Source organism: Equus asinus, chromosome 16 (assembly GCF_041296235.1).
Source record: "Equus asinus isolate D_3611 breed Donkey chromosome 16, EquAss-T2T_v2, whole genome shotgun sequence".
In the NCBI taxonomy this organism is placed as follows: domain Eukaryota; kingdom Metazoa; phylum Chordata; class Mammalia; order Perissodactyla; family Equidae; genus Equus; species Equus asinus.
The window spans coordinates 51304890-51328376 of NC_091805.1; the positions used below are offsets into that span (position 1 = coordinate 51304890).

The 23487-nt window shown below is 44.6% G+C and overlaps 1 protein-coding gene across 50 annotated transcripts in view; it reads left to right on the forward strand.

Moving 5' to 3' along the window:
* The window catches only part of PDE4DIP (phosphodiesterase 4D interacting protein), a 199106-nt gene that overhangs the window by 161885 nt on the left and 13734 nt on the right, over nucleotides 1-23487 (forward strand). For 15 of the 50 annotated variants that reach the window (XR_011494945.1, XR_011494944.1, XR_011494946.1 and 12 more), the window contains 11 exons: nucleotides 314-842; nucleotides 2295-2530; nucleotides 3556-3607; nucleotides 4691-4914; nucleotides 5580-5732; nucleotides 7759-7944; nucleotides 11487-11738; nucleotides 12983-13114; nucleotides 13781-13900; nucleotides 22423-22612; nucleotides 23221-23345. Coding sequence is in view for 41 of the 50 variants with exons in the window: in XM_044749294.2 (XP_044605229.2) it covers nucleotides 314-842; nucleotides 2295-2530; nucleotides 3556-3607; nucleotides 4691-4914; nucleotides 5580-5732; nucleotides 7759-7944; nucleotides 11487-11738; nucleotides 12983-13114; nucleotides 13781-13900; nucleotides 22423-22612; nucleotides 23221-23345 (2199 nt within the window). In the remaining 9 variants the exon portion in view is untranslated. The remainder of the gene's footprint in view (nucleotides 1-313; nucleotides 843-2294; nucleotides 2531-3555; nucleotides 3608-4690; nucleotides 4915-5579; nucleotides 5733-7758; nucleotides 7945-11486; nucleotides 11739-12982; nucleotides 13115-13780; nucleotides 13901-22422; nucleotides 22613-23220; nucleotides 23346-23487) is intronic. The other 35 variants (XR_011494951.1, XR_011494952.1, XR_011494949.1 and 32 more) reach the window with 7 other exon arrangements.

Consider the following 23487-nt stretch of genomic DNA (forward strand, 5'->3'; position numbering starts at 1 on the left):
GACACAGGACAGAGTGGGACAGGGAGTTTGGAGGAGAGCTCTTGCCCCAAATGAGGCTGAGTGTAAGTTTGAATTTCTACAATTAGTTTTCAGTATACTACTATTAATTAAAAAAAAAAAAGTCCTATCCAACTGATTATTATAGAAAAAAAATACTAAGGCCTGCTTATTAATGAAAAGACCAGATGAGTTTTTAGGGATATGCAAACCGTAAGTAAAATAAATGGTTTTTCCATGATAAAAGGACTATCAAGGGAGTGGCTCCAGCAGCAGGGCCAGCTTTATTCAGGAAGATGCCTTTGTCTTTTCTCAGAGTGTGAGGAGCCCAACAGCCTCAGGGAAACAGTCCTAATGGAGGGGCCGTGCTCTGAGCAGGGACGGCTGGACTCAACACTGGCCAGCCCCCATGGGAAGAAGCCCTTGGAGAAGCAGCTAGGGAAGCAGGAGGAGTTCCAGGCATATGGAAAGTCAGAAGACATCTGTGTCCTACGTAAGGACATCAAAGATCTGAAGACCCAGCTGCAGACCGCCAACAAGGTCATTCAAAACCTCAAGAGCCGGGTCGGGTCCCTCTCAGTTACAAGCGATTATTCATCTAGTCTGGAGAGACCCCGAAAGCTGAAGCCCATTGGCACCATCGGGGGATCTTCACCTCATAGTGTCACTGACGAGGATGAAGGGTGGCTGTCTGATGGCACTGGGGCTTTCTATCCCCCTGGGCTTCAGGCTAAAAAGGATCTGGAGAGTTTGATCCAGAGAGTGTCCCAGCTGGAGGCCCAGCTCCCGAAAACTGGAGTGGAAGGGAAGCTGGCCGAGGAGCTAAGATCAGCCTCATGGCCTGGGTAAGGAGGGCCCTCTTCGAACCTTTACTTGATTGATGGTGTCTGAGTTTGTGTTTGAAGTAGGATAGCCCAGGCAGGTGGAAGACAGAACCCTCAGGACAATAAGAGCCCTTCTTTAAATGGTAAACGAAGATCTGAAGAAAGGACAGGTAGGCCCTGCTGGAGATGCCACGTCTCTGGGATTTCCTTTTTGGAATCTATTCATACAGTGACAGGATATGTGGTGTAGTGGTCAGGCTGGAGTCAGACTGCCTGGGTTTGCACCCTAGCTCTGGTGCTTACTAGCTGTGCAACCTACTTAGTCTTTCTGAGCCTATTTCCTTACCTATAAAATGAGGATAATGAGAGAACCTATCTCATAGGGTGGTTATTAGGCTTAAATGCATTAATGCAAGTGCTTCTGATAATGCCTACCATATATTAAGCTCTCAATACTATTTGCCATAATTATTATTGTTATTGACACTTTGTGTTGAAAAATACTGAGTAGACTTCCAGGCTGAGTAACAAACCACTTCAAGGCTTAGTGGCTTCAAATAATAATTTATATGATTGAGTGGACTTAGCTGGGTGGCTCTCACTTGGGAGTCTCTCATGCAGCTGCCCTCAGATGGTGGCTGGGGCTAGAGTCATCTGAAATGTCTGGCTGGGCTGGACATGGCTTCTTCATTCACATGTCTGGTGATGTGTTACTCCCTGGCTTCTCTTTCTCTGTGTGGCTTCTTGTCTTCCAGGACCTCTCTTCCTGGCTTGGGCCTCTCATAGTGTGGTGTTTGAGGGTAGTTTCACTTCTCTGTGGCAGCTGGCTTCCAAGAGACAAGAAGTAAAATTTGCCAAGCCAGTTAATAGCTACTCCTAGACTTGGCACAGTGTCACTTCCACTATATTATCTTGGTCAAAGTGGTCACAGAACCCACCCAGATTTAAGGAGGTAGAGAACAGCCTCCATCTCCTAATGAAAGGGGGCAGAACCACATTGTGAAAGAGCATGTAGAACGGGAGATTGTGTAATGGCCATCTTTGCAAAATACAGTCTGCCGTAACACAGATGGTCTTTGAAATAGAACACATGAAAGGTCCTATCCAGACTTAGGATTAAGTGATTCTAATCTCTTAATTTATTTTTAGTATTTATTGAGTATCAACTGTGAATCTACACTATATTGGTGCTGTAAGGGATATTAAATATAGCACTGTACTTATCCCCACAGAACTTACTGTTCATTTTGGATGTATGACTAACACATATAAAACAGTAGAAGAACAGTGGTATACTAAATTGTTTGATGCAATAGTTTGTCAGAGAAGAATTTGCTTTTAAATACCTCCTTTGGTTTATGTGCCAGAATTCATCTTGAGGGAGTTCTGTAGAGATATTCTCACAGAAATCTCTATGGAAGCCTCCAGAACTTAAAATTCCCTCTTTCCCATTCTTACTCTTTCCTGCATTAGGAAATATGATTCCCTGATTCAGGATCAGGCCCGAGAACTATCCTATCTACGCCAGAAAATACGAGAAGGGAGAGGTATCTGTTATCTTCTCACCCAGCATGCCAAAGATACAGTAAAATCTTTTGAGGACCTCCTAAGGAGCAATGATATCGACTACTACCTGGGGCAGAGCTTCCGGGAGCAACTTGCCCAGGGAAGCCAGCTGGTGGAGAGACTCACCAGCAAACTCAGCACCAGTAAGTTGGCCACAGGGCTTTGGGACACTCACTCACTCCCACAGCCCCAGGCCCAGATGGCCACCACACCTCCACCGCAGCATTTTAACCCAGGTCCAGCTTCCATTTCATTTCCCGGGGTCCATTACAGGATCAGGACTGGCCAGTGGGGAGCATCGAGGAGGAAGACACAGAGTTAGAGAAGCCTGTATAAACTTCAGCACTCAGGGAATGTGACCTTTAGGAAAGCAGGCTGTGTCCATCCAGTGCTAAGGGGAGAAAGACAGAAGAGATCAGAGGACCTCATTATAGTGAAAAATGCCTGAAGCTGAGAGTTGCAGGACCCAAGCTCCAGTCTAGATGCTGCCATTAACTTGCTTTGGGCAAATGGCTTTTCTTTTTGGTGTCTCTGCTTCTTCAGTTTTTACGTGGTACTGTACATGAATGTAATTCAAATATGAATCAAGCACCATGCCCTTTTGGACATGGTTTGGGCACGAATGTCGTAGTACAAGGGCCAGGGATGTTGGTTATTATTGGAGCCCTTTATTTAGGAATAATTTCCTGAGACTACCCAAGGGAGTACAGCAGGATCTGTCTTGGGGGCCAAACATCCCATGTCCTGATAGCAGGTGCAGAGGTGGGACGGGACTGTTTGTCATCTCCTCAGGTCAAGAGTGGGTTCTACGTGAAAGCTGTGATGGGACACAGAGCCGTATGTCTGGGAGTCAGTCTGTGGCAGCTTGGAATCTGGAATGTTGCAGAGGGAAGCTGGGCAAGTGCCTTTTAAACTTTTTTGCATTGATTTAGGGCACAGGAAGTCATGATGGTGATCACCAAGTCAGGGAAGGTCAGCCAGGTGGGCTAAGGAGAGCCTGCAGGTCTCTTCTCTAAAGACACAGTCTGGGACCTCCCAGAATAATTCCCCTACATATCCTGGACACACATAGAGACGTCACTATCTGTACCCAAGTAGGCTCCTGCATTTATGCGTGAAGTGGGATCTGTTTAATTTCTTACTCTTTCTTTCTGAATTTGGTTTGCAGAGGATCATAAGAGTGAGAAAGATCAAGCTGGACTGGAGCCGCTGGCCCTCAGGTAATGCAAAATAGGATCTGGTAAAGGAGTCAGGAATAAGGCCCAAAAAGGGGTCAAGGAAGGCTGAAACTTCACAAATCACAGGGAAGAAAAAGGAAAATGCTGATTGTAATGAATTCATTTCTTCATAGAACAACTTACTGGTGTTTTTTGCTTAATTCTTTACTCTCTTCTGATATAATTCTGTTGATTTCTGTTTGCATATTTATTCTCCAGGCTTAGTAACCTAGAGTCAGTCTGTCCTAAACTAGCCAGGTTTCAGGTGTCCTTGGTTATCCTGTATGCCTCCCCCCGCCACCTCCCCACCCCCCACCGTGTGTTTCAAGACCAGGATGTACTTTTTGCCAAGTTGACTTACCCCGAGCTGCGTTGGCGTCTAGTTTAATAGCCACCCAATTTTCTTGGGAAAGAAGAATCATATTCTTCTGATATACAGCCCTGGGGGGCTCCAGCACCTTTGGAAACAGTTTTCAGTGAGTCACTGCATAGAATCTCATAATGCACAAAAAAACTGTGGGCTCAGTCTGTTGTGGCCATTAGTTCTAGCCCCTTTGTGTCATGAGTATGCTTAAGACCATGTAGTACTTCTCAGAATATCTGTGGTGAAGGACCAAGTGTTTTGATTTTCTTTTCATTTCTAATCCATCACAGACACATATATGGTCTATTCCTCAATCAACCAGATGATTCCATTTACTGTGCTCTTGAGTGTTGTGGCAATGCCAGCTGCTATATATATCTCAACGCTTACCTCAAGGCTTACGTTTCTGTTCTTGTCCTGTTGGAGACTGGTGACCAACAGTTCTTGGGCTGCAGCTGTACTGGTGTCCACACTTAGAGCGGCAGTGCCTTAGAGGGCTGGCTGAGGCGCCACTGTTCTCAGCGTATCATGTGGCTAGCGTGCTGGGTAGCTATTTCTCTCCCTCCCTCTGCACCCCACCCCTAATCAGAGATGGGTTATTTTGATTATACTTTGCAGGAATGATCTCCTTGGCTTATGTGGCTTTTCCCATGTGCCTTAGTCACGACTAGCTCACTTGGTGACCTTGCTATCTCACCTGTTGTCCTCCCTTATTCCTCTAGGCTCAGCAGGGAGCTGCAGGAGAAGGAGAAAGTGATTGAAGTCCTGCAGGCCAAGCTGGATGCCCGGTCCCTCACACCCTCCAGCAGCCATGCCTTGTCTGACTCCCACCGTTCTCCCAGTAGCTCCTCCTTCCTGAGTGATGAGCTGGAAGTCTGCTCTGACATGGACATAGCCAGCGAGTACATACACTATGAAGAGAAGAAAGCTTCACCTGGTCACTCAGGTAGCCACCACTTTCTGGATGGTACCACTTTTATCTAGGCTGAGAGGAGACTTCCATAACCAGGCCTTATAGATCCACCCTGGTGTGTATCAGGCTGAACGTGGCTCTGGGACCAAGTGCGAAGCACAGGCCCTGGTGGGTCAGAGTCTTTGCTCTGCAACTGACTATACAAGTTACTGGGTCTCCACCAGACTATACAAGTTACTGGGTCTCCACCAGCATGTGCCTGCTGTTGGACCCAAGGCAAGCCTAAGTCGGGAGAGTGAGAAGATCATGGCAGACTTTTCTTCTCCATTGCCTCATAAGCACAAATCTGTCTGATCGACCTCCTTCTTTAAGATGGGGTATCTTCTCCCTCCTGCAATGATCTTGCTGGCTGCAGTTCCTGAACAGTGTCCCCTGAGTGTCTGTGGGTGTCCACAGATGCTGCCAGTCTTGCCTGGTATTTTTGGAGGTGCCATTGCTCTGAGCCCCACTATCACCTAAGGTGGCTTGCTCACTAAAGGAGCTGTCTGCAAGCAAGGAAGTGAACACTGCTCACAGTGCTTATGCTTGGTGCTTGCCCTGAAAGCAAGGCTCTGCCTGGTACCCCTGGTTAAATATAAGGCCAGATTCCAGTTCTCTGTAGAACGTCAAACATTTTCTTTCATTCATGGGTTTTATAGATTCCATTCATCATTCAAGTAATTCTGCTGTACTGTCTTCTAAACCATCAGCAACCACTGCACCTCAGGGGGTTAAGGCCGAACCCAGCAGCAACCCCATCAGCTTGCCAGCTCCCCAGAACCTCCCCCAGGAGGCCAGCCAGGCCCAGCCAGGTATGCAACAGCCAGCGGGGCAGGGGCTTCATCTCTCCCCAGCTGCCTGTTTGACTTTTCTTCAGGGATAAATGTTTCCACTGTTCGGGGCTTATATGCATCAAATCCTAGACAAAATCAAGAGACCATTCTAATTCGCTAATTGCATAGGGCTTTTCTTTGTTTTAAATATTTTAGGAAAATAAGTAATCTACAACAGACTTTGATCTGCATACCAACTTTGACCAGTAGTTGGCTAATCATTTTAAAATAAACATTTTCATTTCTTTCTTTCTTTTCATCTCTGGGAGCAAAGAAGCAAAGTGTTCCTCTCAGGATTACAAAAGCCAAAGAACAAAAAGAAATTCACATCTATTGCTCCCCTCTACATGTTATCCATTTTAACTGCACAGTGGCCTCTACAGTAGGTGGGGCTGCTTACTTCATAGCTGGGGATGTTTCCATATCCTCAGACAAGATTCTGTTCATAGGACATTATCATTCATGGATTTATGAATAGGCTGGCAGTCTTTGACATGTACAAGGTGTGTACCCTGGGGCCAATTGGAGGGGTGCATTTCATTTACCTGCCTCGGCTTAGTTGCCAGGGGGTGCACTGTTCAATCACAGCTCCACGCCAGAGATGGTAGGGAAAAAGCAAACCTTGTCCTTGCCTCCTATCCACCTCCACGACTGGCTGGCTGTCTTCAGAGTGGTTTGTGGTGAGGTTGAACTTGTGTCGAGGTGCCCCAGAAAGCACAGTGCTTTCTTTCTGGCCACCCCTGTCTCTGCTGAGGACAAGTCGACCAAAATCATAAGGAAGAGGATGTGTCTGACTCTTCTTGAGCCTGGGCTCAAAGTTTCTGGGCCGGAGTAGACGGCAGCTAGACGAGGAAATCATGGGGAAAAGCTGTCGCCTAGCACTGTAGGCACTTGCATAAATGCTTTGGGGTCGCAGAGCAGAAAGCCAAGGGTATTAAAATTGGAGTACCTCCCTGAAGGATGCGTGGGCTTGTCACTTGGCAATTGGGGTGTCTTTGCAGTACCGCTCTGATACCGTGTCAGCATTCTGGGGCAAGGATGTGTTTTAGAATGTAATTGCTGTCTTCCATGTTAGACATTGTCCATAGATCAGTCTTGGTTTCTGCTTTTCCCTTGGGCTACCTGCCCTGCATCTGTTTTTAGGAAAAAGAGGAGACAGATTCAGACTCAGAACCTATCAAGTTTCCTAAAGACCTGTCTGTAGATGAGCTGCATAGTTATCACCCGTGAAATTTCTTAAAATGCAAATTTCCTAACCCGACTCCCAGAGTTTATGATTCAGTAGGTCTGCCTTAGGGCCTGAGAATCTGCATGTATTAAGAAGTTTTCATAAGTGATTCAAATGCCCAGACCGGTTTGTAAGCCATTGTATCTAAGTCACTTTGCCAAGGTCTCGTTTTTCCTTTGGTGGATGAACACATTGCTTTGGGATTCTAAAGTTTATTTCCATCAGAGTCTTAAATTGCTTGTATTAGTAATGCAAATTTTCCCATAGTCTTAGTCCACTCCTGCCCTCCTCAGGGTGAGCATTGATGCTTTTGTAAGAGGAGTTTTAGGTATAGGGAAACTCTTGTCACAGGGGCAGGGACTGGCACATGCTGGGACCTCAGGGCCCTTGAGAGTATCCAGGCGCAGCCATCCTGACCTATCCATGCCCAGGATGGCTGGGATGGGGCTCTGATGGCTCCCTGGGTTACAGTTATGCCACTTTGCCTTTTATAGCCAATTGTTTTCAAGATGAGCATAGAATATGTATGTAGCATAGCCCTGGCAGGGCAGCAAGAGGAGGGGTCAGCCAGGCCAACCTCTCGAGTAGCAGTGATCACCCGTAGCCATGGCAAAGATCACTCTTAGCCATCCCAGCCAGCATTGTATTAAATGACAGCTACTCGCCAAGGAGACTTATGGGCAGGGAATAGTTTCACCTTCTCAATCTTTCACCCATTCTTTCTCTTACTTCCTCTCTAATGATGTGTCTTCCTTCTCCCCAACTTTCTGTTTCTAGGTCTTCATTTTCCCTCCATAACCACACTGGTTAGCCTCCCCCAGGCACCACTGCCCTCAGCTCCACCCAGCTTCCTGCCTTTCAGCTCCGCTGGCCCTCCCCTCCTTGGCTGCTGTGAGACACCTGTGGTCTCCTTGGCCGAGGCTCAGCAGGAGCTGCAGATGCTGCAGAAGCAGTTGCGAGAAAGTGAGCACTTGCTGCTGCATTTGTGTGCTTGCGAATGGCAGCCCCATCCCACGTTGCTCTGCATGGCTTTGGCTTGATGGCAGAATTTTAAAAAACAACAGAGGGGTATATGTTACCAGTTGATGGCTGAGGTATAGCTCTGCTTGCTTTTTCTGGAAGTGTATTTACTGTTATCTTTCTGGTGTGTGTGTTTCATCAGTTAACAGGAATATATGTTCATCAGGCCCTGGACCTGGTCCTCTCGCAATGCTCACGGTGTGAGGTACCACCATGTATACTGAAGCCCTGACGCACGGGTGACATATTTCCTGGTGGGGCATGGGAGAAAGCTTCTTGCCTTGCCTGTGCAGGATGAAGTGGGCATGAAAAAGGTGGCCACATTCAATAGGATTCTTTCCATAGCTATTATATCCTCCTGCTGTGAAATGCTTTTAATCAGGTTAGGATCCTAACATAATCAGGTTGGGGGCAAAATGGGTGGTGGTAGAGGGATTCAGTGGGGGGTGATAAAGGCCCTCTTCCTATTGCATAAGGTTAATTTCTGCCCATAGATGGGTGACATATGGGCAGCTAGAACCAGAATCACATGCTGTGATGTCTGGTTGTGAATTCTGTCCTCTGACTTCCAGAGATAATTGATCTTATGTAGTTATGGAATTCGTAGACAGTGCACAGTCATCTTTTAGAGAAGGGTTTGATGTATATATGGGCTGGATGCTTAATCATAAAAATTTTTTGTGTGTGATGACTTATAGCTTAGAAAAAATGAGAAAAGAACCTCACATGATGAATTTGCTCTCTAGTAGTGCTTTAAAAAAACAACTAGAAAGCAGTTTGAAATTACCTTAAAACCTCTTTCTGTGCCTGCAGAGAAGCTCAGATGAGCCAGCTATTGATGGTAAGGGTCACCACACAAAGGGTGTCCAGTGACCTAAGACCACAGCCCCAAATCTGTAGACCTGAAGCCACAAATGTCAGGAGCAGCAGATTTTTGTCAACCTTGAAAATGGATACACTGTCTACTCTGCCCCTCTTGTGATTTCCAGAACCAGATAGACTAAGACCGTCTTTAGGAGAGCTTGTACACCTTCCTTTCTTCAGGCAGTGAAGTCTAAGAGGCTGCCTCTTCTGCTTATCAGGCACAGCAGTCTAGCAACATGAACCTGTTCTCACCTGAGCCTCACAAAACTTTTGTGATGGTAGAACCAGAGCAGGGAACTAAGGCTCAGAGATCCCAGTGATCTCTGTTACTGAAGTGAAGTTACTTGTTCAAGGTCACTTGTAAGTGGGAGAGATGGTTGAATCCTGGTCTTCTGTTCCCAGTTCATGTTTCCATTATATCTTTTCTACCTACATTGATTTTGTTGCCATCCTGCTCAGAGCATGGAGCTGAGCTCAGGTAAACAGACTCTGGAGGCTCCTTGCAATAGTCTTTTCTCTCTCTCTTTAGAGATCAGTAGGAGGTGCTGGTGTCTCTGACCTAGAACTTGTTATTATAGCAGTTCTGGAACCAACAATTGATGGATAAAAAATTTATCTCATGCCACAATGGCAAGAGTGTTCTCTATATTACTTTTCTTTTCCCTGCCTTCTTTTCCTTATTCTCCCACATTTGTCAATTTGTCTTTGTCCAAAGGGACCAAGGGAAGGAGAGCACTGTGCATGAAAAAGGGTCTGTTGATGTGGGTTGAATTGGAGTCTTGTCTAGTCTGAGCCATTAACGACAGTTTGGGTGGTACTAGTCTTGGTAAGGAAGGTTGTAGCCCTTTCTTTTCTCTTCTGAAGCACTGTCCTCTCCAAGGGACCACCACTTACCAGCACTCCTTGTTTGCTTTGAACCATGCTTCCATGTGGACAGTGGTGCATGGCAGCTTCTCAGGTCACCGTGGGGCTAAAATCTCATTGTGCAAGAGTCTGTCTGGCGTCTGTGCATGGTTTAGGGCATGTGCTCTGTACTGTGTGACCAGGGGAGACTGGAGCATGAGATTACTGACCACTGCTACTCATAGACTTGGACCCTCCTGTCATGTTGGTTAAAAAGTAAGCTGGCTGTCCACAACCTCTGATTTCCCCTTTTTGCTTTGTGTTTGGGGGGGGGTTGAAATGGGTGTGAAAGAGGTAGGAAATCACACCTTTATGAAACCTCAACTAACGTTTAGATGCCTACATTTTTCAGCCCTGTCTATAACTCCCAGTGATCCTAATGAATATCTAGTGTTTTGCAAATTGGGGAAGGAGAGACTTACGACAATACTTCTCAAAATTTTCTGCTTATTAGAATCTATTGGGATGATTTTAAAACATGTAGTGCCCAAGCTGTACTCCATATCAATTAAGACAAAATCTCTGAGATCTAAGCATCAGTATATTTTTTATTACTTTGTCCCATATGTAATTATTACATTCCAGTATGTAGCCAAATTTGAGAACCAGTTATCAATGGGGATAAAAATTGGCAGTGCCAATTGCATTGACCCCTCAGGGGCCTTTGGCTTGGTTGGAAGAAACAATGACCTCATTCCTATTTGCTTAGGTGGAGCTACCTGTTTACTCTGCTGCTCATGTTGATAACCCCTGGAAGAAAGCACTCTTCTGAATATGAATATCCTAAACTATGGCTCTGTCTATCTCTCTCTCTCTCCCCAAAGCTGGGCTTCTTTTTACATAGAAACAGACATTATGGGGCTCAATGGAAGGCCCATGATTTCGTAGGATCTATGAAAGCATCAGCCTATGGAATGAAAAGTCCTACCTCCATCCACGGAAGAGTGTTCCATGAGTCTTTAGACAGAAGTGATGACATTTTGCAATTCCTTGATCATGTTGGGTGAGATCTAAATCACTACTGGCCTTACATAGAACTTCCCCAGCCTCAGCAGACAGTTCTTCAGTCAGAGGAATTGGGGCCACCATGTCTAGCTGGATTTCATGCCCCCTTTCTCCTCTACAACCCCAAAAGAGAAATGGAAAAACTGGCTGATTAGCTTCTGGGGAAGGTAAATACTGATAGAAAAACAAATATTCCTGTTCACAGGAATGCTCAGTGCTACATGCCATCATACTCTTGACCTCTGACTTTGGAGGTGAGTTCTACTTCTGGAACTTCCCTGAACTCTATCATGAGGAATTACAGTAGGAGCCAGGAGTGGGGCCACTGGACTTTTCCATTGTGTATACTGGTGACTTTCAGATACTTATTCATCCCTTACCTCTTAGTGTCTCCTGCTAGCAAATACATGGGGCGAAAGTTAGAGCCTCTAGGTTGTGAGTCTTCAACTAATTGGTGTTTGCAGTGGACTGGGATCTCGGACATCCCACATGTCCCCTTTAGTGTCTGTTCTTAGCAATCACACACTTCCTTGACTCACAGCTCGTCTGCCTGTGGCAGTGGTAGGAGAGACTCAGGTCTTCCTATTTCTGGTCATAATTAGGGAGCTTCTGAAGGGAGGGCCCTTAGGCAGAGCTTCACAGTTTTCAAAGCACTTCCTTGCTGATCCTTCTCTCTGACACTCTGCTTCTGACTCATGTTTCTCTCTGCCCAGGTGTCAGCACCGTCCATCCTCCTTCCCCAGCTACATTGCCCAGCAAGCATTTAGAGGCCAGTTCTTCCCACTACTTCAACTCTGCTCAGCCCCACTCTCCTCTGAGGGCCACCATCGAACTGGGCAGAATCCTGGAACCCGGGTACCTGGGCAGCACTGGCCAGCAGGATGTGATGAGGCCTCAGAAAGGGAGCATGTCTGGGGACCTATCCTCAGGCTCCTCCATGTACCAGCTTAACTCCAAACCCACAGGTAAAGCACAGAGCTGAGCGAGTCAGCCTGTGAAGTGAAATCCCATTTAGAGTCTACCCCTTTCCTACCTGGGCAGGGCCTTTCATTCCTCCTCTCATCCCAGGCTCACAGAGTTGGGATAAAATGACAGGGCTGTATCTGTACTTAGTCCTTTCTAAAGCATCCCTTCATCCTCCCTGCCCAGGGCCTCGGAGTTCTGCAGGGCCCTGGGAATGTCCAGGACCCACCTCTGTGCTCTCACATTCATCCTGCATCCTGACCCCTTGCAGCCCACTCCTAGAGCCTTCCAGAATGCCAGTCACCAACATTCACAGGACATTCTTCCATCAGTCAGGAGTTGTTAAAGGAAGAGAGGGTGTTTCTAAACAGCTCCCGACCCCATAAATATATCCTGTGTACCAAGCCCAGTTCAAACTGTTCCTGTAGCTCCTAGCTTTCCCAGTCAGGGCCAAGAGACATCTTACCAGTTGAGGAGGTGGAGCTATACAGGTGCATGCTGGGATGCAGCTCAGTTCCAACAGTAAGACCATTGTGATTTTTAGAAAAAGACTGCACCCAAAGCAAAATGGTGCAGTTGATGTTGTCTGTCATAAGCACCCCTCCCCATTCTCTTTTATGCATCTTTTTTCTTCCCATGGGAGTGTTTTTTCTTCCTCTCTAGTCAGCCTTCAGTCCCTTGATCAGTGCAGTCTCTCCTCTCTTCCTTCCATATTAAAAGTGAGTTGCGGGAGATATTCAGTAGCAGTCGTTAACCACAGAGGACGAGCTTATGTTCATGTCCTTTTACCTGAGGCCTTCTCTTTAAGGGTGGAGAAGGGCTTTGCCCCTTGTTAAAGAATGTTCAGTCAAGTGTCTATAAGAGGAAAGGTGTTGGGGCAGAGGGAGGCCTTTCCTCTCACATGCAAAGTCACACTTGGGAAGTGGCCATACCTCTCAAGATGCCGGTCTGATGTCCATATCCTTCAGTTATTTTTTTTAAACCACATGGAACTCCCTTACACTTACACTTACCCTGTATGGGAGGAGACCAGGGGCTTGCTTAGCTGTCCTGGATTTGAAAGCCAATTACTCTTTAAACAAAGTTGCCTGTGTTCCTGGGTGCCCATGTGAGAGGAGCAGTTGGCAGAAGGGTGGTTATGTTTAGGAATCTTACTGAGAGGCCACTGTCCCAGCCCCACCCACAATGTGGGACCCACTAGTGATCCATCTCCCACCTCTCTCCTGTCCTGGTGGGATGGCTGCAGGGGCCGACCTGCTAGAAGAGCATCTTGGTGAAATCCGGAACCTGCGCCAGCGCCTGGAGGAATCCATCTGCATTAACGACCGCCTGCGGGAGCAGCTGGAACACCGTCTCAGCTCCACTGCCCGCGGTAGTGGTAGGAGAGGCCTAGGCCTTCTTGTTTCTGGTCACAATCAAGGAGCTTCTGAAGGGAGGGCCCTTCAGCAGAGTTCCACGTTTTTCCAAGTACTTTGGGGGGCTTTACTCCCCCTGCTCCTTATACACAGTCCAGCAAGGCCGGTGGGGCAGGTATATTGTCCTCACTCAGTAGAGTATCTGAGCTCAGAGAGTAACTGCCTCATGGCAGAACTAACAAAGTCTGGTCCCCAGAGTTGTCTGGCTTCTCATCTCATCCTTGATCTGCTCATGTAGTACCTGCTGACTTACCTGTGCCCTTGTCATATGATTGTATCTGCAGGGGCCTCCCCCAGCCACTTCACCAAGTGGCCTTTCTCCCCACACTCTCCTCCCAGGCTGCTGTCACTTGGAAGCCAAGTGACAAATACCCTTGTCCTGACCACCCCACAGCAGCGGCTTTTGGGGGAAAGAGCCTTGTGAACAAGTGTAGCCAGGGCATAGAGCCCTCTGAGAGGAGGCACACGAAAACCAGGCATTTGGCCCTTCAGGCTTTAGGCCGAGGCCTCAAGCACCCCAGAGGTTTCTACTGGGTTTGGACAGTATCTTTGGGAGATACAGAGTGGGCAACTTTGAAAGCATCTGTTACCCAAATGTGTAACTTACCTGCTTGCACTTTCTGGAACAGGATCCACCTCTAATTTCTACAGTCCAGGCCTGGAGTCCACCCCTCAGCTCTACAATGAGAACAGAGTCCTTAGGGAGGAAAACCGGAGCCTTCAGGCTCAGCTGAGTCACGTTTCCAGAGGTCAGTGGTCAAAAACCACAAACTGTGGTCACTCCCGGGTCCCTTTCTTCCCTGACCACACCAGTCACCAACTGGAGAAGCAGAGAGAAAAGGTGGAGATAGGGCTACCCAGATCTACAACCCCAAGTTCCCATAGCTCTTCTCAGTCTAGAAAGGGCTACTTCCTGAGAGGTCCCCACCATGGATCTCAGACCCCTAGGCTCTGGGGGTGAATAGGTCTAGGGAGTCCAAACTTCTAGGCAAAGCTGCCTGCAGATAGTCAGAGTCGTTAGCTATCAGACTGGGTACCAGTGAGGTGTCGTCCTACCTCCTTTCAGTTCTAGCTGATTTGGACCCAGGAAAGGAAGGAATGTGAGTGCCTGTATTCCCTGCCAAGTTTCTCCAGACTTTACTGTAATTCTGTGTGTCACTCCAAGTATTGCTCAGCCATCCTCATGTCTCTTACCACGTCACCTCCCTCGTACACTCAGGCTCCTCTCTGGTCAGTCATCACGACTCTGTATCTGAAGCTGCCAGCAAAGTGTCCTCCAGAGCTCTCCCAACCCTATTCATTGGACATCCAGGAGTGGGCATCACTCCTGTGTGGCCTGGGAGACGGCTGACCTTAGTGTTAATTGACTTGATCAAATCAATGTATTATTAGTAACAAATTATTTTTTACAAATATTTATTAAATATCCATAAAAGACTAAGAATAGTGTCCAAAAGGATTAAGCCTAGAATGCTTGTGGAAAAGGAAAAAGATATCAAGAGATATTTCTAAATTGGCCAGTTCAGAGCAAGAAGATGTGAGAGGGAAGGTCACTGCTTGGGGAAAACAACAAAAGTTTTAGATAAGAAAGAAGGCAGGACTACTAAACTACCAGCGCATGCCTAGCAAGACTAGAACACATCTCACTGGTGAGGATAGAAAGATTTAAATGAGCACTTAATACTTACTGTTTTCTGCCACAATCTGCCAGGCCCAGAGGAATTCCACCCCAGATGACTGACAACACCTACAGCCTTATCCCTGTCAATAGTCTTTGAGACATCATGAAGATCAGAGAGATGCTGCAAGCCCAGAAAAGAACAGATTCTCCATTTTCAAAATGATGAAAATGATATATTCTAAAAACTCTAGACAAAAAATCTTGATGTTGATTTTTGCAAAATTCAAGAATGGACTATGGCACCGAGGGTTTGTGAGCACTAGAAAATAGTAAGTGTTAAGTGACGTCAGCAGTATGGCAGAGTGAGTTCCCTTTGTTTCTCCCCTGTAAGTTACAACTAAATGGACATCTATTAACCAACAGAGGACTCCCTACACAACACAACAGGATTACTGGAATATCCATGCTGCTATATGTCTGAAGGTGGGTGGACTGGACCCCCAGGAAGCAGTGGAACTAAGGGAGCAGACCCCTCCCCATCCCTGGCATCAGTGATCCACATCATGGATCCTCACAAAGCTGCTGGTACAATTGTAAATGGGGGCAGCCCAGCCCACACACAAATGCTTTTTGAATGGTAGCCTGGCCCGCAGGTGTATCCACCTACTGTGGCAGCCCTGCCTGCATAAAAACTCCCTACTCAGTGTCAACAGCTCAGCCAGCATGAAGCACAGCAACCCAGCTGGGTGAGCAAGACGTGTTGAGCTGCTGTGGCCAGCCTGTACAAATACAGAGTGGACTGACCAGCACAAGTACGAGCAGATGGAGTAGGAAAAGAAAACACAACACTGTCCCCCCACCAGTGGTGGCAGGTGGAATCTACAACTAGGGTCAACAGGAATCACAGCAGAACCTGTGACCCAGCGCCCAGTGGTGGTAACCCTGACACCAGCTGCACCAACAGTGGAGGCTCTATACAAGTCCTGGGGTCCAAAGGCCCCCATCAGCTACACTGACACCTGTGAACCCAACTCCCCTGACAGTGGTGCAACCAGCACCTCAAGACAACCCAGGAACAGCAGCACAGGTGGTGCACAGGACAGCAGCATCTGAGCCCACCGAGACCCAGTGGAGGATCATGAGACCCAGGTGACCAGAACCAAAGTAATCAAAGCTGTACCCAAATAAGAAAAGGTAATTACTCCCACAAAGGTGCTTGCAGAGGATCAATTCGTCAGACACCATGAGGAACTATAGTGACACTGCAGAACATAAGGAAAATGACAACTTTCCAGAAACCAAACCTGAAGTCACAGAAGATTACAGTCTAAATGACAGAGAATTCAAAATAGCTGTCATAAAGGAACTCAACGAGTTATAAGAAAACACAGAAAAACAGTTCAGTGACCTCAGGAGCAAAATTAATGAACAGAAGGGATACTTCACCAGAGACATTGAAGCCCTTAAAAAAAAACCATACAGAAATTCTGGATATGAAGAACACTATTACCGAGATTTTTTTAAAAAAATGTACAAAGCTTAAAAAATAGAGCAGATCTTATGGAGGAGAAAAATTAGTGACCTGAAAGATAGAAATGCTTCAGGTGGAAGAGGAGAGAGAACTAAGATTTAAAAACAATGAAGAAATTCTTCAAGAAATAGCCACCTCAATTAGGAAAAGTAATATAAGGATGATAGGTATCCCAATGGGATAAGAGAGGGAGAAAGGAGCAGAGAGTTTGTTCAAAGAAATAATAGCTGAGAACCTCCCAAACCTGGGGAAAGAACTAGACATACAAGTACATGAAGCCAATAGAATTCCTAACTACATCAATGCAAAAAGACCTTCACCAAGGCATATAATGTTAAAACCATCAAAAGTCAATCACAGGGCTGGCCCCGTGGCACAGCGGTTAAGTTTGCATGCTCTGCTTTGGTGGCTCAGGGTTCGCTGGTTCGGATCCCAGGTGTGGACCTACATACTGCTTATCAAGCCATGCTGTGGCAGGCGTCCCACATATAAAGTAGAGGAAGATGAGCACAGATGTTAGCTCAGGGCAAATTTTCCTCAGCAAAAATAAATAAAATGTTCTTAAAATAAAAAGAAATGATCTAAAAAAAGTCAATCACAAAGAAAAAATATTAAGGACAGCAAGGCAGAAGACAACAGCTGACAAAAAAAACCCCTATCAGGCTCTCAGCAGATATCTCAACAGAAACTTTACAGGCTAGGAGAGAAGGGAAGGATATATTCAAAATACAGAAAGACAAAAATTATCAGCCAAGAATACTCTATCTGGTGAAATTATCCTTTAGATATGACAGAGACATAAAAGCTTTCCCAGATAAACAAAAGCTGAGGGAGTTCATCACCACTGCTTTACATGAAATGATGAAGGGAGCCCTCCCATCTGAAATAAAAGGCAAAGGTTTACACAGTTTTGCATAAGGAGGTAAATAGACAGACAAAATTAGAAAATTGCACCTCTTTATGAGAATAGGTTAGCAAACAATTACAAAATAAAAGATAAAAGGAAAGAAAACATCAAAAATAATTATAAAAACTTCAATTTAGTCACAAACTCACAACACAAAAAAGAATAATTTGTGACAACAATAATGCAGATGGGGAAGAGGAATGAGATGGAACCTGCTTGGGCTAGTAGAGATAAGAGGCTATCAGAAAATGGACTATCTCATATATGAGATCATTTTTACAAACCTCAGGGCAGCTACTAAGCAAAAAATCAGAGCAGAATCACAAATCTTAAGAGAAAACTCAGAAAACCATCACAGAAAACCACCAAACTGAAATGACAGTCAGAAATACAAGGGAAAAGAAACAATAGAAACGTAGAACAACTGGAAAACAAGAGATAATATGGCAGTATTAAGCCCTCATACATCAGTAATCACTCTGAATGCAAAAGGATTGAATTCACCAATCAAAAGACACAGAGTAGCTTGGTGGATTAAAAAACAAGACCTAACAGGATTGGCCTGGTGGCATAGTGGTTAAGTTCGCATGCTCTGTTTTGGCAGCCTCAGGTTTGCCGGTTCGGATCCAAGGGGCAGACCTGTGCACTGCTTATCAAGTCATGCTTTGGTAGGCATCCCACATATAAAGTAGAGGAAGATGGGCACAGATGTTAGCTCAGGGCCAATCTTCCTCAGCAAAAAGAGGAGGATTGGCAGTAAATGTTAGCTCAGGGCTAATCTTCCTCAAAAAACAAACAAACAAAACAAACCAAGACCCAACAATATGCTGCCTCCGGGAAACACGTCTCAGCTCTAAACACAAACATAGGCTCAGAGTGAAGGGATGGGTGATGATACTCCAAGCAAATGGCAAGCAAAACAAAGCAGGTGTAGTAGTACTTAGATAAAACAGACTTCAAGATAAGAAAGATAATGAGACACAAAGAGGGGCAGTATATAATGATAAAGGGACATTCCAGCAGGAGGACATAACACTTATGAATATATATACACTAACACAGGAACATCAAAGTATATAAAACTGTTAACAGATCTAAAGGGAGAAATTGACGGCAACACTATAATAGTAGAGAACCTCAACACCCCACTTACATCAATGGATAGATCATCCAGACAGAAAGTCAACAAGGAAACAGTAGCCTTAAAGGAAACACTAGATCAGATGGACAGCAGAATACACATTCTTCTCAAGTGCACATGGAACATTCTCAAAGATAAATCATATGTTGGGAAACAAGGCAAGCTTTGATAAATTCAAGAAGATTGAAATCACCTCAAGCATCTTTTCTCACCACAATGCCATGAAACTAGAAATCAGTGACAAGAAAAATGCTGAGAATGTCACAAATATGTGGAAACTAAACAACATGCTATTGAATAACTATTGGATCAATGAAGAAATCAAAGGAGAAATAAAAAAATACCTGGAGACAAATGAAAATGAAAACAGAACATACCAATTCTTATGGGTTGCAGCAAAAACCATACTAAGAGGGAAACTTATAGCAGTACAGGTTCACCTCAACAAACAAGAAAAATCTCAAATACGTAATCTTAGACTACACCTAAAAGAACTAGAAAAAGAAGAATAAACAAAGCCCAAAGTCAGCAGAAGTAGGGAAATAATAAAAATCACAGCAGAAGTAAATGCAATAGAGACTTAAAAAACAATAGAAAGAATCAATGAAACTAAGAGCTGGTTCTTTGAAAAGAGAAATAAAGTTGACAAACCTTTGGCCAGACTCACTAAAAAAAGAGAGAAGACTCAAATAAATTCAGAAATGAAAGAGGAGAAATTACAACAGATATCACAGAAATAGAAAGAATTGTAAGAGAACTATGAAAAGCTATATGCCAACAAATTGGATAACCTGGAAGAAAAGAATAAATTCTTAGAATCATACAACCTCCCAAAACTGAATCAAGAAGAAATAGAGAATCTGAATAGACTGATCACAAGTAAAGAGATTGAAACAGTAATGAAAGACCTTCCCCAAAATTAAAGTCTAGGACCAGAAGGCTTCTCTGGTGAATTCTATCAAACATTCAAAGAAGATTTAATACTTATCCTTCTCAAACTATCCCAAAAAATTGAAGAAGACAAGATGCTTCCTAACTCTTTCTGTGAGGCCAACATTACTCTGATACCAAAACTGGAGAAGGAGAACACAAAAAAGGAAAATTACAGGTCAGTATCTCTGATGAGCATAGATGCAAAAATCCACAACAAACTATCAGCAAATCAAATACAGCCATACGTTAAAAGGATCATATACCATGATCCAAGGATGCAGGGATGATTCAACATCCACAAATCAATCAATATGATACACCACATTAACAAAATGAGGAATGAAAATCCCATGATCATCTTAATAGATGCAGAGAAAGCATTTGACAAGACCCAACACCCATTTGTGATAAAAACTTTCAATGAAATGGGTATTGAAGGAAAGAACCTCAACACAATAAAGGCCATATGTAACAAACCCACAGCCAACATCATGCTTAACAGTGACAAACTGAAAGCCATTCCTCTGAGAACAGGAAGAAGACAAGGGTGTCCACCCTTGCCAGTATTCCACATAGTACTGGAAGTTTTAGCCATAGCAGTTAGGCAATAATAAGAAATAAAAGGGATCTAAATTGGAAAGGAAAAAGTTAAACTCTCACTGTTCATGGATGACATGATTCTATATGTAGAAAACCCAAAAGAATCCACCAGAAAACTATTAGAAATAATCAACAACTGCAGTGAAGTTGCAGGGTACAAAATCAGCATAGCAGAAAGAGAAGTCAAGAATACAATCCCATTTATAGTTGCAAGCAAAAGAATAAAATATCTAGGAATAAATTTAACCAAGGAGGTTAAAGACCTATACAATGAAAACTATAAGACATTCTTGAAAGAAATAGAAGCAAACATAAATAAATGGAAAGATATTTCATGCTTATGGATGGAAAGAATAAACATAGTGAAAATGTCCATATTACCTAAAGCAATCTACAGATTCAGGTGCAATCCCAGTCAGAATCCCAATGACATTCTTCATGGAAATAGAAGAAGGAATCCTAAAACTTATATGGAACAACAAATGACTCAATAGCCAAAGCATTCCTGAGAAAAAAGAACAAAGCTGGAGGTATCGCAATCCCTGACATTAAAATATACTACAAAGCCTTAGTAATCGAAGCTTTAGTAATCAAAACAGCACGATAGTGGCAGAATAACAGACACATAGATCAATGGTGCAGAATTGAAAGCCCCAAAATAAAACCACACGTCTATGGATAGCTATTCTTCAACAAAGGAGTCAAGAACATACATTGGAAAAAAGAAAGTGTCTTCAATAAATTGTGTTGGGAAAACTGGACAGCCACATGGAAAGGAATGAAAGTAGACAGTTATCTTATACCATACACAAAAATTAACGCAAAATGGGTTAAAGACTTGAATGTAAGACCTGAAACCATAAATCTTTTTGAAGAAAATATAGGTAGTACATGCTTTGACATTGGTCTTAGCAGTATCTTTTTGAATACCAGGTCTACTCAGGCAAGGGAAACAAAAGAAAAAATAAATAAATGGGACTACATCAGACTAAAAATCTTCTGCAAGGCGAAGGAAACAATCAACAAAATGAAAAGACAGTCCACCAACTGGGAGAATATATTTGCAAATCATATATCCAACAGGGGGTTAATTTCCCAAATAAGTAAATAATTCATACAACAAAAAAACAACCAACCCATTCCAAAAATGAGCAGAGGTGGGGCTGGCCCAGTCACATAGTGGTTAAGTTCACATGTTCCACTTCGGTGGCCAGGGGCTCATGGGTTTGGATCACGGGTGTGGACCTACACAGCACTCCTCAAACTATGCTGTTGCAACATCCATCCCACATACAAAATAGAGGAAGATTGACACCGGTGTTAGCTTAGGGCCAGTCTTCTGCAAGCAAAAAAAGAGAAAGATTGGCAACAGATGTTAGCTCAGGGCCCATCTTCCTCACCAAAAAAAATAAAAAAGGGCAGAGGATATGAATAGACATTTTTCCAAAGAAGATATGCAGATGGCCAACAGGCACATGAAAAGATGTTCAGCATCACTAGTTCTCAGGGAAATGCAAATCAAAACTACAATGAGATATCACTTACACCTGTCAGAATGGCTATAATTAACAAGAAAAATAATAACAAATGTTGGAGAGGATGTGGAGAAAAGGGAACCCTCATACACTGCTGGTAGGAATGCAAACTGGTGCAGCCACTATGGAAAACAGTATGGAGATTCTCAAAAAATTAAAAATAGAAATACTATATGATCCAGCTGTCCCACTACTGGATATTTTTCTGAGGAAAATGAAATCAACAATTCGAAGAGATTTATGCATCCATATGTTCATCACAGCATTTTTCACGATAGCCAAGATGTAGAAGCAACCCAACCGCCTATAGAAAGAAGATGTGGGGTATATATACAATGGACTACTACTCAGCCATAAAAAGGACAAAATTGCGCCATTGACGACAGCATGGATGGACCTTGAGGGTATCATGTTAAGTGAAATAAGCCAGACAGAGAAAGACAAGCACTGTATGATTTCACTCATATGTGGAAGATAAACACATGGACAAAGAGAACAGATTAGTGGTTACTAGAGGAGAAGGGGGTGGGGGCAGGGCAAAAGGGGTAAAGGGGCAGATATGTATAGTGACAGATAAAAACTAGACCTTTGGTGGTGAACACGATGCAGTCCATACAGAAACTGATATATAATAAGGTACACCTGAAATTACACAATGTCATAAGCCAATATGACCTCAGTAAAATAATTAAATAAATTAAGAAGAAAAAAGACATCACACCCACACACAAGAAAATAGTAAGTGGTAGAAACCAAAATTTCTCTAAAAGTAAGGTTGGTCTTACTAAATCAGAATATCAAAGGCATTGCAAAGATGGAAGTACCCCATTCCCCAGGGTGTGGGGATGTAGGGGGCCCATGTTCTCTTCGCCTCCTCTGGCAGGTCGCAGCATATACTGGCCTCCCTTTCACCTTGGTTCTATTTGTCAGCACGCATGTGCTTGCGCTTATCTTGCTGACGTTCATCCTCACACTATAAACACTCCTGTGTTCTGCTCACCAGAGCACTCCCAGGAAACGGAACGCCTGAGGGAGGCCCTGCTGACCTCTCGAACCCGGCTTCAAGAGCTGGAAATGCAGCTGGAGCACCAAAAGGTGGAAAGGCAGCAGCTTTTGGAAGACTTGAAGGAGAAGCAGCAGGAGATCTTGCATTTCCGAGAGGAGCGACTCTCTCTCCAGGAGAAAGATTCCAGGTTAGAGGAAGCCCATTGATGAGGAAGGTAGCCCCATTTTCAGATTTAGAAAAAGGGATATTGGCAATATAGTTAATTGCCCATTTTTGAAACCTCAGTTTCCCCTCTGCTTTCTTGATTTATGGTTTGAGCAGAAGGAAGGGCTTCTCTGGGAACGTGCTTTTTTATTCCAAAGTTGAGAGAGTAAAACCCTGTTATAGAACACTTCAGCATATCAGATACTGGAGGAAGAACGTTCTTCTGCTTTCAGTGAGATTGAGGACACTGGTCTCACCATCGCATAGGCAGCATTGACACCAGCTGTGTTGCTGCTTCCCAGCATAGGTCCTATAACTGCTTGTCCACAGGAAAAGAATACTGTAGGACCAGTAAGAACACCGGGCTGGTGTCTGCTCCGAGCTACAGTAGCTAATGGCACAACTCCGAGCAAAGTTCCTCTCCCTCTCTGAGCCTGTTTCCACATCTGTAAGATAAAAGTGATGGTCTCATGACTCCTGGTTGACATCTAGGGCTAAAAGTCTATACTGCAAAGGTTGGCTCACAGCTTATTGCCTTGGTGAGGCTGAGTGGCCCCACAGCTCAGCAGACCCTTGCCTCTCCCCTGGCAGGCTGCAACAGAAGCTGGCCCTCCTGCAGCAACAGTGTGAAGAGAAACAGCAGCTCTTCCAGTCCCTCCAGTCAGAGCTACAGATCTACGAGGCACTTTGTGGCAATTCCAAGAAGGGGCTGAAAGGTATGTGTTCCCCTCTACTCCCCCACCCCATGAGCTTCCTGCGCTTGCTTAGGATCCTGGTGAGGTCATTACCTTGGGAGTTGGAGAGGTCTGGAAAGCTTCAGAGTTCAGTCTCAGAAAAACCCTCATCCAGGCCTGGGGC